This window comes from Pezoporus flaviventris, unplaced genomic scaffold (assembly GCF_033815535.1).
Source record: "Pezoporus flaviventris isolate CSIRO_AGI_PZ_B2104156 unplaced genomic scaffold, CSIRO_AGI_Pfla_v1 ptg000031l, whole genome shotgun sequence".
Taxonomy (NCBI): Eukaryota; Metazoa; Chordata; class Aves; order Psittaciformes; family Psittacidae; genus Pezoporus; species Pezoporus flaviventris.
The window spans coordinates 67,487,389-67,501,008 of NW_026892579.1; the positions used below are offsets into that span (position 1 = coordinate 67,487,389).

The 13,620-nt window shown below is 46.1% G+C and overlaps 1 protein-coding gene across 4 annotated transcripts in view; it reads left to right on the top strand.

Moving 5' to 3' along the window:
- Positions 1-219: 219 nt before the first annotated feature.
- RTN4 (reticulon 4) overlaps positions 220-13,620 on the top strand; it is a 47,889-nt gene continuing 34,488 nt past the window's right edge. For 2 of the 4 annotated variants that reach the window (XM_061461667.1, XM_061461668.1), the window contains exon 1: positions 220-764. In XM_061461667.1, the coding sequence (XP_061317651.1) occupies positions 317-764 (448 nt within the window). In that variant the 5' untranslated portion in view covers positions 220-316. Of the gene's footprint in view, positions 765-1,653; positions 1,673-13,620 lie in introns of those variants that run through there. The other 2 variants (XM_061461670.1, XM_061461669.1) reach the window with 2 other exon arrangements.

Here is a 13,620-nt window from a genome sequence, read left to right on the forward strand (position 1 = left end):
CTCCACCCGGCCCCACCCCGCATTCTCGCCGCTGAACTTTACCCGACTTCTCCATCCCCGCTCCACCACCCCGCACGCCCCGCCTCCCACGCTGCATATTCATGAAGCCGCACCTAGCGCCGCGCCTTATTGGCTGTTCCGATCTCCCCTCCCGTTCCTATTGGCCAGCGCCGCTGTCGCTCAGCGCCGCGGGGCGGGGCAGGCGGCCGCGCCCGGCGGTGACTCACCGGGGCGGGGAGGCCGGTCCCGCAGCGGCGCAGCCGGCACAGGCACAGCCCAGCGGCCCGCTCTCATTGTTCCGCCACCTCCAGGCACCATGGACGAGCTGGACCAGTCTCCTCTGGTCTCCTCCTCCTCCGGGCCAGCGCGGCCGCAGCAGCCCCAGTTTAATTACCAGTTCGTGCTCGACGACGAGAAGGAGGAGGAAGAGGAGGAGGAGGAAGAAGAAGAGGACGAAGACTTCGACGAGCAGCTGGAGGTGATGGAGAGGAAGCCCGCCCCAGCTCCCGCCGCAACCCTGCAGGACCGGCCGCCGCAGCTGCTGGACCTCGGCGGCCCCGCGGAGCCGCCGCGCCCCTCCGCTCCGGAGCCACCGCAGCCCGACTGGAGTCCCTTGGGAGCCGTGTCCTCCTCCTCCTCGTCCGCCACCACACCGTCCCCCGCGCAGGAGCAGCCCTCGGCCCCCGCTCAGCCACAGCCGCCCAAGCCCGAGCCCGCCGCTGCTGTCGTTCCTCGGAGAAGAGGGTCCTCCTCCGGCTCGGCTGGTGAGTGCCTCCGCGCCGGGGCCGGGGAGGGCGGCGGCCGGTCCTCGCCCGAATCGCCCCGCTTTGGCTGCCCGCTGCCCCGACGGGAGGTTCCCTTTGTCTGCCGGCCAGCGGCCGCCTCCTGCGGCATCGCTCCCTCCCCTCCGCCGCGCCGGGGCGCGGCCCCGCCGCAGCTTATGCGGGAGAAAAGGCCCCCCCTCCCCTTCGCTATTTTTATTTGTTTTCTGTAATTTCTCCTCTTTCCCCCTCTTCCCCTCTCTGTTATGCTAATGGCGGGAGGGGGAAGCGCCGCCCCGCACATGGGCCAGGCAACGGCCGCGGTGAGGTGGGGGGGGATGCGGGCATGAAGGGGCCGCCCGTGTCCCGCCGGTTCTTCCCCCGGTGCCAAACCTGCTTGTCTAAGGCGGCTACTGCATTCCCGTCCGCTGGCCCGGCCCGACGCGGCGGGGAGGGGCGGGCAGCCCTGCGGCGGGCAGCCGAGGGGAGGAGGGGATCCGGCTACTTTAAATCTTACTCATTTTAACCAAATCGCCTCGCCGGGAGGGGCGCGGGGGAGGAATTGAGCAGCAGCGCTGCCTACCTCCTTCCCGAGCCCGCCTGGCGGGGCAGGGAGCCAGGCGGGAGGTGCGGGGATGGGCGGCTGCGGGGCTGACACAGCCGCCGGCCCGTGTGGGAAGCGTCGCGCTCCGGCCCCAGACAATGAATCCTAAGCCCCGAGAGGGAATGTAAACTAGTGAAGTACGTGTGGAAGCACAAAAGGCGTGCTGGCTGCTGTAGGTGTGGCAGCGCTGGGAGGGGAACGCCGGCCTCGCGTCCTGCAGATGCCTATGGATGGCCGCAGGTATCATTGAGGGGCTTCATCCCTTGATGTTGGGGTTCTCCGGAGCTCAGATCCGCTGCAGTGATGGGTGTGCTGCTCCCCGAACAACTGTTAGTGCTGCCGAAGTGCTAAACCCTTTCTTGAAGGTCTGATCCAGGAGCATGACTAATGTGTTGCATGCGGCTTGTGCCTTGGCTCTGCTTTTGCTTAGTTCAGAGTACGAGAGCTAACGTGAACCTATTAAAACAGCGAAATGAGGCCATTAAAACAGAAAATGAACAAACCAAAGTGCCTTACGATCATGATGGTGCATTCTTATTCACGGCTATTGTTATATTGGTACGAAGCATGGGTTTTAAAGGGGGATGATTTCAAGAAGGATTTGATGTCATGGCATGAGTGGGCATAATACTCAAGACTTCATTAAAAAGGGCGTCTGGAACAATAATAAAAAGGGCCTGTTGTTAAACCTGAACTAGATCTCGTTGGTGAGGGAGTTTCACAATGCATTTTATTTGCATATGTGGCAGGACTTCATGGTTAGTTGTGCTGTTGTCTTTCATGAAGCCTACTTTTTTTTGTTCTTCTGGTAGCTGTGTAGCAATATGCGGAGGAGACTGTTTCTGTTTCCACCATTTGGAGGACAGATGAAGACAAAAGCTTGCAACAGACTTAAGAGGAGGGACCCTGCATGATGGCTGAGCAGAATCTTTTCTTTTGAGTGGAGCTCTGGAAGGTTTGAACAGAACAGAATGCAAGGAATAGGATCAACCAAATCTTGATGTTACTTTGAAAAGTAGGGCTATAAGTGTGATTTCTAGAGCTGATTTGTCTTTCTACTCTCTGACCCCTGAAGGATAAGGTAAAGAGCAGAGTAATTGCTGAAATATTTCTTCTTTATTAGAGTAGAGGAGACCTAGCTGTGAGAATTGGGTAGTGTAGCTGAGCAGAGGTGTCAAAAAGTTACTTTCATTTATCAGGGATGATTAATTTAGAACCCTGAAGTGAGGCCTGGCGTCAGTAGGAGGCCTGGTTTCCAAAGACAAGTTGTATGATGAGCATAATGCTCGTCTAATGAGGGGTTGGAGTATTAGATGCTGTCTGAAATACTTGCTGAGAACAACTTTTTTGGACAAAAGCTTTGTCTAGTGATGTCATGAGTACTTTGGTCCTCTCGCATGCAGGGGTACTTAGTTTTGAGCATGCTAAGTATCCATTTAAATGTTATGTATTTTTTAGTTTTGCCTCTAGCAGCTATCTCAGTCAACAGAATGTAACATACAACAGTCTTGCAATACCTAAAGGGGCTACAAGAAAGCTGGAAAGGGGCTTTGGACAAGGGCCTGTAGGGACAGGCCAAGGGGAATGGCTTGAACCTGCCAGAGGGGAGACTGAGATGAGCTCTTAGGCAGAAGCTCTTCCCTGTGAGGGTGCTGAGGCACTGGCACAGGGTGCCCAGAGAAGCTGTGGCTGCCTCATCCCTGGCAGTGCTCAAGGCCAGGTTGGACACAGGGGCTTGGAGCAAGCTGCTCTACTGGAAGGTGCCCCCTGCCCATGGCAGGGCTTGGAGCTGGATGGGCTTTAAGGTCCCTTCCAACCCAAACCAGTGTGGGATTCTGTGATTCTGGAGAGCACTCAGTTTGGCAGCCTGGCTCTTTGATTTAGTGAGGATTTGAGGCAAGTAACTTTGAACTTCAATTCCCCAGAGAATGAGCAAGTCATACTGCCTGTAGCAAGCATGCGAAGAATAGCAGGGATTCTTTCATCTACCACAGTAGGTCGTGGTGCTGCTTTTTGTCGGTGCAACAATAGAAAAAAAATGTATGGACTACTTGATGGCCCATTAAAATGTGTTATTTATACATCTGGATGTGTATTAAAAGTAAATCTTCGCAATTACTGTTAGTTACAGACTTGGGAGTGTTCAGTATCGTTGTAAGAGACTGTGACATAATTCTGTGTAATGCAAGCCTCTGGCTGTGCATCAGCAGCAGTCTTCTGAAGAGCTAATCATATACTTGCTGGAGAAGAAAACAAGCAAGAGGACTGCAGTGAAACTTAGGCTCTCCTTGATACTTTCTGGGGGTTTTTGCTACTCCTTGTTCTGTGGGTAGCAGAAAACACAAGTAATCTTGAGAAGAACACTTAAATCTTTTGGTTACCGAAATTAGTGAAAAGTAAATTTGAGGTAGTTATACATATCTGGTAAAAGTATTACACTTTGGCTTTTTTTCCTTGTCCAAAGTAAGATTAACCAGTAAATAACAATAAGAATATAGCGCTTTCTATCTTTAAAGCCCTAGATCCTGCAGCACCAGCTCCTGCTTTTAAAGGGAGGTCACACATCACTCTTCTGGAACAGACCATGGTGTTTTGAAATTCAACTGCACTTAGAAGAAGCCCCTATGCTAAATCCACCAGATCAGCATCCAATGTGAATAAAGACGTTTCCCTGCAAGTCAGCTGCCTGCAGCTTGGCCACGGTTCAGTACATAGGCAAATGTTGTGGAGGGCCAGTTAGTAATTAGTCTTGTTTTTCCATTTAGTTTTATAGGGCTTGTTTGTAATTCCTCAGTGCTGAGGAGAGGTTTCGTGAGCAGTTTGCTTCTGTGCCAGACAGTGTCAAGCAGAGGTCAGCAGGGATGAGGATGCCGCAGGCTGTACCAGGAGCACACACACTGTTCTCTGTTGGAGTTCGCCCTCACCGAGCTGACCCCAGCTGCGGTAGGTGGGGGTTAGATGGAGGGATCTATACCTGCTTCTGCCCACTCTATAGTGGGGTATTCAAGTCCTGTCATTTGTATTTTATACGAATTCTAAAGCAGCATCTCCACTCCCCGGCTTTTTACTGCGTTGCTGAGTTTTCTGGTGAGCTGCTGTGTATGCACAGGCACAAACCCAGCAGTTATGTGGATTTTGAGGACAGAATGCAGCATGACTTGGGAAAAATACGGCTGTCCTTGGAAACTACCATTAATGACTTCCATTTGCACCCTTCATTATGTTCTCACTGATCTTCAGTGTTTCTTTGAGGTGCAAGACCCTTTCTCTTGCCAAATGCAGTCAGGGAAGTTGCAAGGGAGGTGGTTACAAGCTAGGTATAGCAAAGGTAGAATGGGATATTTTTCCTATTACACATTTTCCATTCTAGTGACTTAGGAGGAGGAGAGTAACCAGCAATTTGACTGATTAGTAAAGCTGCTATCTTCATTCTGTATTTCATGTTCCCATCTAGGCGAGTTCAACAAGGGCATCACTATTTATTTGTTTTTATTTGTTGTCATGTACAGTGTCTGGCCCAGTGGGGCCTGCTTCTGTAATTGAGCTGATGAGGGTTTCTAAAGCCAAATAGCTATTTCCTCTATTAACCAGAGGTATGTGCAAAGATACTGCCAAGTCTGGTTGTATATTTGCTTTTTGTGTGTATCCTCTGAGTTGTTTTCCAGGAGAAAACCACACAGCTTCCACCTACCATATAATGATGTAGCCCTCGGCGAAGTCTTGAATTGCACTGGGAGTTTTCCCCTTGGAGATGAAATCCTACAAACCACAAGGCAGGAGACAGTGAAGAAGTACTGTTTGTTTGCCCTTCTTCCCCCTCTTCCTCCTTATCTGTACTTAAGGAAATTTGCAGCATGTCTACAAAGTAGCTACTATCTTGTCCACCCTATTGTATCACGTTGGTGGTGAACACTGAAATTCTTTCATATCTCATAGATTAGAATGTTTAACAACATAAGAAAAGCACTAAAGACAGCACTCTTGTAAGCTGAGCATTAAAGCTTCCTGGTCAGTGGTTTTCTCCTGCTGACTGGTGAAAAGGTGCTAGGAAAGTGTCATATCCTTTTGCAACGCTGATCTACAGATGGGTTGTGTTCTTTGGAATATAGAAGCCAAAAGACTCAAACATTGCAGCTCACAAGGAGAGAAATAAGCTGTGGTTGAAGGCAATTGGCATGGTGAAATGACAGTTTAAAAGTAGATATGTGATTGGAAAAACATGATTTCTAAGTGGCTTGCAGATGCATCTTGTGTTATTGCAGAAACTTGATACATTTTACTATGGTATTGTGAGGATGTTATCTTTGCTTTTCCTTCCTCTTCCTTCAGTGCCCAGGGGAAGAGGAGGAGGATTTTAGCCAATTGTGTGCTGGGCTGATGCAAAAGGAGTGTGAGCAGCAGTTGAGGGAGGGGATTCTCCCCCTCTGCTGTGCTCTGGGGAGACCCCCTGCAGTACTGATCCAGCTCTGGGGCAACAGCACAAGAGGGACGTGGAGCTGTTGGAGCGAGGCCAGAGGAGGCCATGGAGATGCTGTGAGGGCTGGAGCAGCTCTGCTCTGGAGCCAGGCTGAGGGAGCTGGGCTGGGGCAGCCTGGAGAAGAGAAGGCTCCTGAAGGGGAGACCTGAGAGCAGCTCCAGTGCCTGAAGGGGCTGCAGGAAACCTGGAGAGGGGCTTGGGACAAGGGATGGAGGGACAGGCCAAGGGGAATGGCTTGAACCTGCCCGAGGGGAGACTGAGCTGAGCTCTTAGGCAGAAGCTCTTCCCTGTGAGGGTGCTGAGGCGCTGGCACAGGGTGCCCAGAGAAGCTGTGGCTGCCCCATCCCTGGCAGTGTTCAAGGGCAGGTTGGACACAGGGGCTTGGAGCAAGCTGCTCTAGTGGAAGGGGTCCCTGCCCATGGCAGGGGTTGGAGCTGGATGTCCCTTCCAACCCAAACCAGGCTGGGATTCTGTGGTTTTGGAGATCACAGTCTGAAGCCTGAAGGCATATAGGCATTATTCTTCTAACCCAGGAGATTCACATTCTTGTGCTGTTGTCATTCCCTGGGGCCTTTACTGTTTGCCACCCGATTTTGAGGGTGGGTGATGGCTTTGACTGTTCCAGTGTCTGTTTTACCACACCCAACTGCTTGGTGGCTCTCATCAGATTAGTCCAGCCTTTGTGTGCTGGGAAGAAGGTATTTGAATAACAAAGGCAGTTAACCTATAACTTGAGGCATGTCTTGGTGGGCTTGAGTTATGTTTCTTTGTTTTCTGTTTATACTGAACGAAAAAAGCCTTTTTTTTTTGCGCCCTGTTACTATAGTAACTGTGAAACTCGTGCAGAAATTAGCAGTGCATAGTTCAATCTAAACATGGCCTTTAGGCTCTGGATATTCTCTGAGCAAGGAAATAGTTTTTGGGCTAGAGAATAGAAAGCTGTGTATAGCTTACAGATAAATTGTCCTTAGGTATTCAGAAATGCTTATGCATGAAGTAGGAGGAAAATTGTGTAACTATCAAGCTTCATTAGAGACAAAAGAAAAAAGCTATTATTACCAAGTAAAAAATAGTGATCTGAGACTTATTCCAAGTAGAACAATCAAGTGTGTTTTCATGTGGTTATTTAAGTTCTTGTCTTATGATCTAAACCAGGAATTACTCCTGTTACGTTTTGAAAACATATGTTATTTTCGACTTGTTAAGACTGTTTTTAGGGCAGCTCAGCAAAGCCAGCCCCGAGATCACCAGACTGCAGCCATGTGACAGGTTTGGTGGATGGCTTTTGAAATTGGTATTTCCATCAATAAAAGCTACTACAACAGCAGTAAAATAATGGACTTATTAATATTCACAAAGCCTGAGAAAATCAAATTATCACAGGAGCATGTTTTTATGTTTCAAATGGAAATCATCTGCTGCTAACTGTAGCTATCAAAACACAAAGATTTTAATTTAGAGATGCTTTCAAATGACTGCTTTTCCCCATGGTTTTTAGTGGGTTTGTTTCCATTTACTGCTTTCTGATGTATAAAGAAAGAATATTTGTATTTCCTCCCCTTTCATGGGGAAGCATTAGGAATACCAGGTTGACCCTCCCTGCTTTTGCTGGAAGGCTTCCTTTGTGTCTTAAGGAATGTACTGTGAACTCTTAGTTGCAGCTTCTTAATGAACTGGGCAATCATATCATCAACTTCATCAGCCAGGAAGCCTGTGTTAATTATGGTGTCTTTAAATAAGACACAAGGCTGAGATAAATATAAACTTTCTGTTGCCAGTTAAAAATGATCTCAGTCTATTAGATGCTGTTGGTCTAATGTTAGAATCCTGCTGCTCCTCCAGTTGTTACTGGTTTGTAAGGGTTTTTCTTGAGCACTATTCCCTCTTTTCTGACAGAAGATGAAATTTCCTTAATGCCTGTCATTTGTGTGGGATAAGGAAATGAATGCCAACTTAAACAGATGAAAAAGCATGTGCAAGGCCTTTCAGAAGCAAGTTGTAGCTGCAGAACTGAAAGGAACAAGGAAGGTCTGGAGCAAGTAGAAAAACATATGTGGTAGTTGTGGAAGAAAGGTTGCTTCTTTCTTGATCTTCAGCCAGGTCTTCAAGTATTCATGTGTTCAGCTTGAAAAATGCTGCTCAGAGGGCAAAAGGATGAATTTCTAGTGTCAAACCCACATTTTCTTTAAGAATCACATTGATGGACAAGAAAGTCGGTTTTCTTTTGTATATGAATTGTATCTAAGTGCCAAAAACTAAAGGGGATTGCTAAACCCCATATTGATCAAAAAGCTATTGCAACCCAGGAAATGCAGCGCTGCTTGACAAGTGATAGCCTTTGTTGAGGAGGAGGACATGAGGACAGTGTGTATCATCTTCACACTGCTTTATCTGTTATTAAAAGATACTCTTTTACAACTGCTAATGGCTGTAGTGAATCCTCTGATGAATGTCCTTGTTCTTTTGAGGTGAAGATATCTTATGCATCAATCTGTTTTTATTTTACAGACTATAAGCTCTTATATCAGAGGCTTCTCAGGCAAGGTAATGTGCTGGGAAGAGATGCTAAAAGAAATCAGTAGCAGCTCTTCTCCATTCTTTAAAGATTAATTTAGCTAATCAATACATTCTTCCGCAGTGATAAAGTTGCTAATCTAAATACTGCTTAATTTGCTTAATTGTGGGGAAAGGGAAAAATTCCATCTGTACAAATCAGTGAAAGGGAATCTTATGATTGGTATAATCTCTAAAATGAAATTGGATAATGTCTGCATAATGATAGGATTTGCATGGCTCTTCAGACCTCCTGCCTTTAAATAACTTCTGCTGTAATTATTAGATTTTTCTGCTTTGTGGCTCTGCCAGAACCCAAATTTGTTACTTCAACAAAATGAAAGAGTCTGGGCATTCAGGAAGAGTTACTCCGTTTTTAGAGGAATTAGCTGGTATTTCTTTAGTTCCAAATATTGCCAAGGACTGAATACTTTAAAGCTATATGGAGCTGGACACATGTGTTTGCAGTTGGGCAGATTGTTTCTTTCTCCTTCTTTCTTTTTAATTAACTATATGAAATTGGATCTGTGGATGTTCACATCTGAGATGGTTCTAAATTCATTGTAAGCGTTGCTATTGAATATGTTTGTGATTGATATATTAAACGTGGCTGTGATTGTGAAGTGGGTATTCCAAGCCATCAGAGCTGGGCTGTGAACAGATGAAGTTGATTATTGTGGCCACCTGGCTTGAAGGAAGGGAGATCCTAACCCACCACCTGATGCTGACTCAGGAGGCAGAACTGGCACGACCAGGTCAGTTGATTTACTTGGGGGAGAAGGCACAGGCCCTCAGGGCACAGTTAGTCTGCAAACAGTGCCGCTCCTCTGGGAGCTCAGAAGCCAAAGAGCTTATCTTTGTTCTTCAGAGGATTTAACTTGCCTTGTGGCCAGCCGCTGTGGATTGCTGGTCTGTGATAGGTACATGCATCCTGGTTCTGAGAATCCCTTGTTCTCTTGTAGTACTTGATACAAGAATAATGAAAAGCTCCTTTGGAGCTGACCTATGTGACTTTTTTCTTTGTTTATTTACTTTTAATAACAAAATGTGCCAGATAAGATTCTGTCCCTGCTCTGAGGAGATATACTGGCCCTCGTATGGGTGAGGGACTTTTAATAGGAAATGGTGTGATAGAACCATCCTCTGGAATGCTGCTTGGATCCTGTCCAGACTGTTACTGATCAAAACGTTTGGTGCAAGAGTGAAGTGAGGCTGGCAGTGAGGTGTCTGAAGCATTTAATGACCTTTCAAACACCCTTGTAGTGGGTACTTAGTTTGGCAATGTGGGAATTGTAATGGAAAGAACCAGAACTAATGTGCCTTCTCGCTTTGGGTAGCAGTTGCAGGGCAGTGGTACTGTCTTGCTTCTCTATAGCTGCTCAGAAGAGGAAATGGCATATACCTTACCTGTGTCCTTGTGCACTCCACAGGATCTGCATTGCTGGCAGCCTGCCTCAGGTGTAGCTTTTCCAAAAGAGAAGTTGCTGCAAGTTGGAACATGTAAATATGATATTGGGGAGGAAAAAAAGCCCCCAGTCAAATCAACCTTACTTAATCCAGTTTGTTTATAGATTTCTGCTTAAGACAGTAAGAAAACACTGCTTCTTGCTGGACACTTGTGATTCCATAAACAGAATATTGAAAGCATTGTTTGAAATGCTTCTTTTGAACTTGTTTTCTTTACTTCAAGTAACACAACGAGGGAAATCTGGGCAGCACGACTTGCTCTGCACGTGATGTGTGACACCACTTTGTGATAATTTCCATGAAGCCCTGGGATGACCTACAGCTCCCCTTGTTTGTTAATCAAACCTCTTGGATCCTTTTATGATCTTAGCTGAGATAAGGGTGTCCAGATGTTAAAAACGGCTCCTTTTTCACTTCAGTCTCCAGCAGTCTCCATCTTCTGCAGCAGGTCCTATGCTGTCCTCAAAGACTTCCAAACAGTTTGCAGTCTGAGTTCCTAAATTGAGAACTTCTCCTTATAAATTTACACATAAAACTAAAAAGCAGCTAATTAGTTGCTGTGGCTCTGCAGCCTGACCTAATGATGTGAAAAGATGCTATTAATAGTTACTGTTCTTTAACTTGAATGCCTTAAATATTTGGTGAAATAGCGTATTTGGAACAATTGCATCATAAAGGGAGGTGATTTAAATGGAGTTTGTGTAGGCAGCTGCTTTTCTCAGGGAATTCTTGTGAACTTGGGTGCCCTTGTTTCCTACTGCAGTAGGAAATTAGGCATCCAAGAACTCGACTCTCCTTGAAGTCATTTAACTTTTAAATCCCCACATATGTTGTTTTTGACACTTTATGCCGAGAGGTAACAATTTACTCATAATAATTTGACATCAACACACACAGGAGGGGGAAAAACCCAACATGGCATTTCCTCCCTATGGTTATGAAGCGTGAGAGTGCTGCACTGGTGCAGCAAAAGCTTTAGAGTGACAGTGCAAAAGCCTTTTGAGCTTTTTGAAGCTCTTTAATCTGTAAAAGAGCCTAACTTCATGGTGATGCTACATATGTGTTTTGCTTAGATAACAGTTTGAGATTAGAAATGCTGCTTGGGGCAGTCTTTGCTGTCCACAGAAGAACAACTCGGTGCATTGAAGAAGGAGACAATTTCTCTTTCATATCTGCCCCGGAGGGCTTGCTGCAAATGCAACTTTCAGGCTGCAGATGAGTCATGTCACAGATGCCATTGCTTTGAGTATTAATTTCAGCTTGTTTTCTTTGGTGTTAAATATTTGTATCAACAGGAGAGGCCCCTCAGAATCCATGTCCTGTCGTGGTAGGTCTGTAAGATGAAAGCAGCCCCTGTCTTGTTAGTTTGGTATTTTTCTCATGTTCTAAACATGCAAAGGTGAAGTGGATCCTTAAAAACTTGATTCTTGTAAACTGGTGAGGGTTTTTGGCTTAAGAATAGCATCCGTTCTCCAGCAAACTAATCCAGGAAATGGGGGTTTGGTTTCTGAAGACTGAAACTGCCATTTAGCAGCTTTATACAGTCTCCTACCACAGTTCAGCTGGGCATCAGGGTGAAGTCTACTCAGTTTATATGCAGAAAATAATATATTTAGATCTTTTCCTAATTCTGAGCTCATAAGTAAGAATAAGGAAAGTATCAGAACAATAAACTTCAGAGCAGCCTTACAGTATCTGAAGGGGGCCTACAAGGATGCTGGAGAGGGATGCTTCAGCAGGGACTGGAGTGATAGGACAAGGGTGATGGGTTCAAACTGAAACAGGGGAAGTTCAGGTTAGATACAAGGAAGTTCTTTACTGTGCCAGTGCCTCAGCACCCTCACAGGGTGCCAAAAGAAGTAGTAACTGCTCCATCCCTGGCAGTGTTCAAGGCCAGGTTGGACAGAGCCTTGGGTGAGATGGTTTAGTGTGAAGTGTCCCTGCCTGTGGCAGGGGATTTGGAACTGGATGATGTTAAGGTCCTTTCCCACCCAAACCCTTCTATGATTTTATGATAAACCTGCCTTACCACAGACCTGCTGCTCGTACATGAAAAGAGTCACACATGAGAGCAGATGGGAGGATCCATCAGTTATCCAGAATACAGTGATGAGGGATAGAACATGTTCTTGCTGAGTTCCTGTTTTCAGTGACGAGACTTCAGTCCTCTGCTTTCTGTTGGCAAGTCTGTTTTGGGGGTGGAAAGGCAGTTTTTCCATAAATTGCTTTTTTTTGGAGTTGTCAGTTTACTACTTCTTCATTTAAACATTCTCTATTTCTCCAGAAATCTTTGCAGCTCACTTCACTTCCTTTTTCTTTCTTGTCTGGGAAATCTATCTCCATTTCTCTGCTTTTTCTCTAAAACTTTGATATCAAAGATTGATGCTGGTAATATCTTTTAACACCACCAGTTAGTGGTCAGTGAGCAAAAGTTAATATGAGCTTAAAGAGACAACTCTTTGTCTTCTTGTTGTCAGGGATCTTGTTTTTAAACAAACCTGAAATCTCTTGGTGAAGCTGAAGTTTTAGTTGAAACCAAAAGTTTTAAAGTATGAGAGTTTGTGCTAATCCTAGAATAGTTTGGGTTGGAAAGGACCTTAAGATCATCCAGTTCCAACCCCCCTGCCATGGGCAGGGACACCTCACACTAAACCATGTCACCCAAGGCTCTGTCCAACCTGGCCTTGAACACTGCCAGGGATGGGGCAGCCACAGCTTCTCTGGGCACCCTGTGCCAGCGCCTCAGCACCCTCACAGGGAAGAATTTCTTCCTTATATCCAATCTAAACTTCCCCTGTTTAAGTTTGAACCCGTTACCCCTTGTCCTGTCACTACAGTCCCTAATGAAGAGTCTCTCCCCAGCATCCCTGTAGCCCCCCTTCAGATACTGGAAGCTGCTATGAGGTCTCCACGCAGCTTCTCTTCTCCAGGCTGAACAGCCCCAGCTTTCTCAGCCTGTACAGAGTTGCTTGTGGGTGACCTCTTAGTTTATTTCAGGGAATATTTAATTTGCAGAAATCCAAGGGAAAACCTGCAGAACGCTTTTGGTTAAAAAGGGAATTCAGTCGGTATGAATCACTTTGTGCTTCCCTTTGTTCTGCTGTTCCGTGAATGCTTTTCCTTTCTCAATAGGGGGGATACGTTTGTGTACATGGATATTAAAATAAAAAGCCAGAGGAGCGTGTGCTAATGAGCAAAACTGAACTTCCTCTCTTGTTAGGCAAGCAGCAGTCATGCGGCATTGGTCTGGTGAAGCATGGGTGTATGCGTCTGAATACAGTATTAGTGATTTACTGCATGTGGCAGCATCACCTGGGCAAGGTTGAGTCTGTCCATAGGCTTCTCTTTAATAACCATGGATTGGACTACTCCAGTAACTAATATAAAGTGATCCCTAACTAATACAAAGTAACAGCATTTCCAGATTGGAGCTCTCTTAACTGTAACACTGAAGGCAGGTTACTAACCTGTACCATTGTGTATTTTTGGCAGTTCAAATTTGGAGTAAAGCCTGTTTTCTCCTGGAGGTTCAGTGTTCATTTTGAACTCTCATTCTTCTGTGTTTCAGGAATCAAAATCTGTCTTCTGGTGGAAACAGACATTGAACAGTTCATCTTGCTGAGTTAATTCTTATGATTTGTAGACACTGAAGGCTGCTTTCTGTCTTTCTATTTTCTTTCTGTCTTTGAGTGTAGCTCTGCTGTAGCAAAGGCCTGCTTTGTAGGTCAAGAAGGGAGTTTTGAATATGCACCTTTACT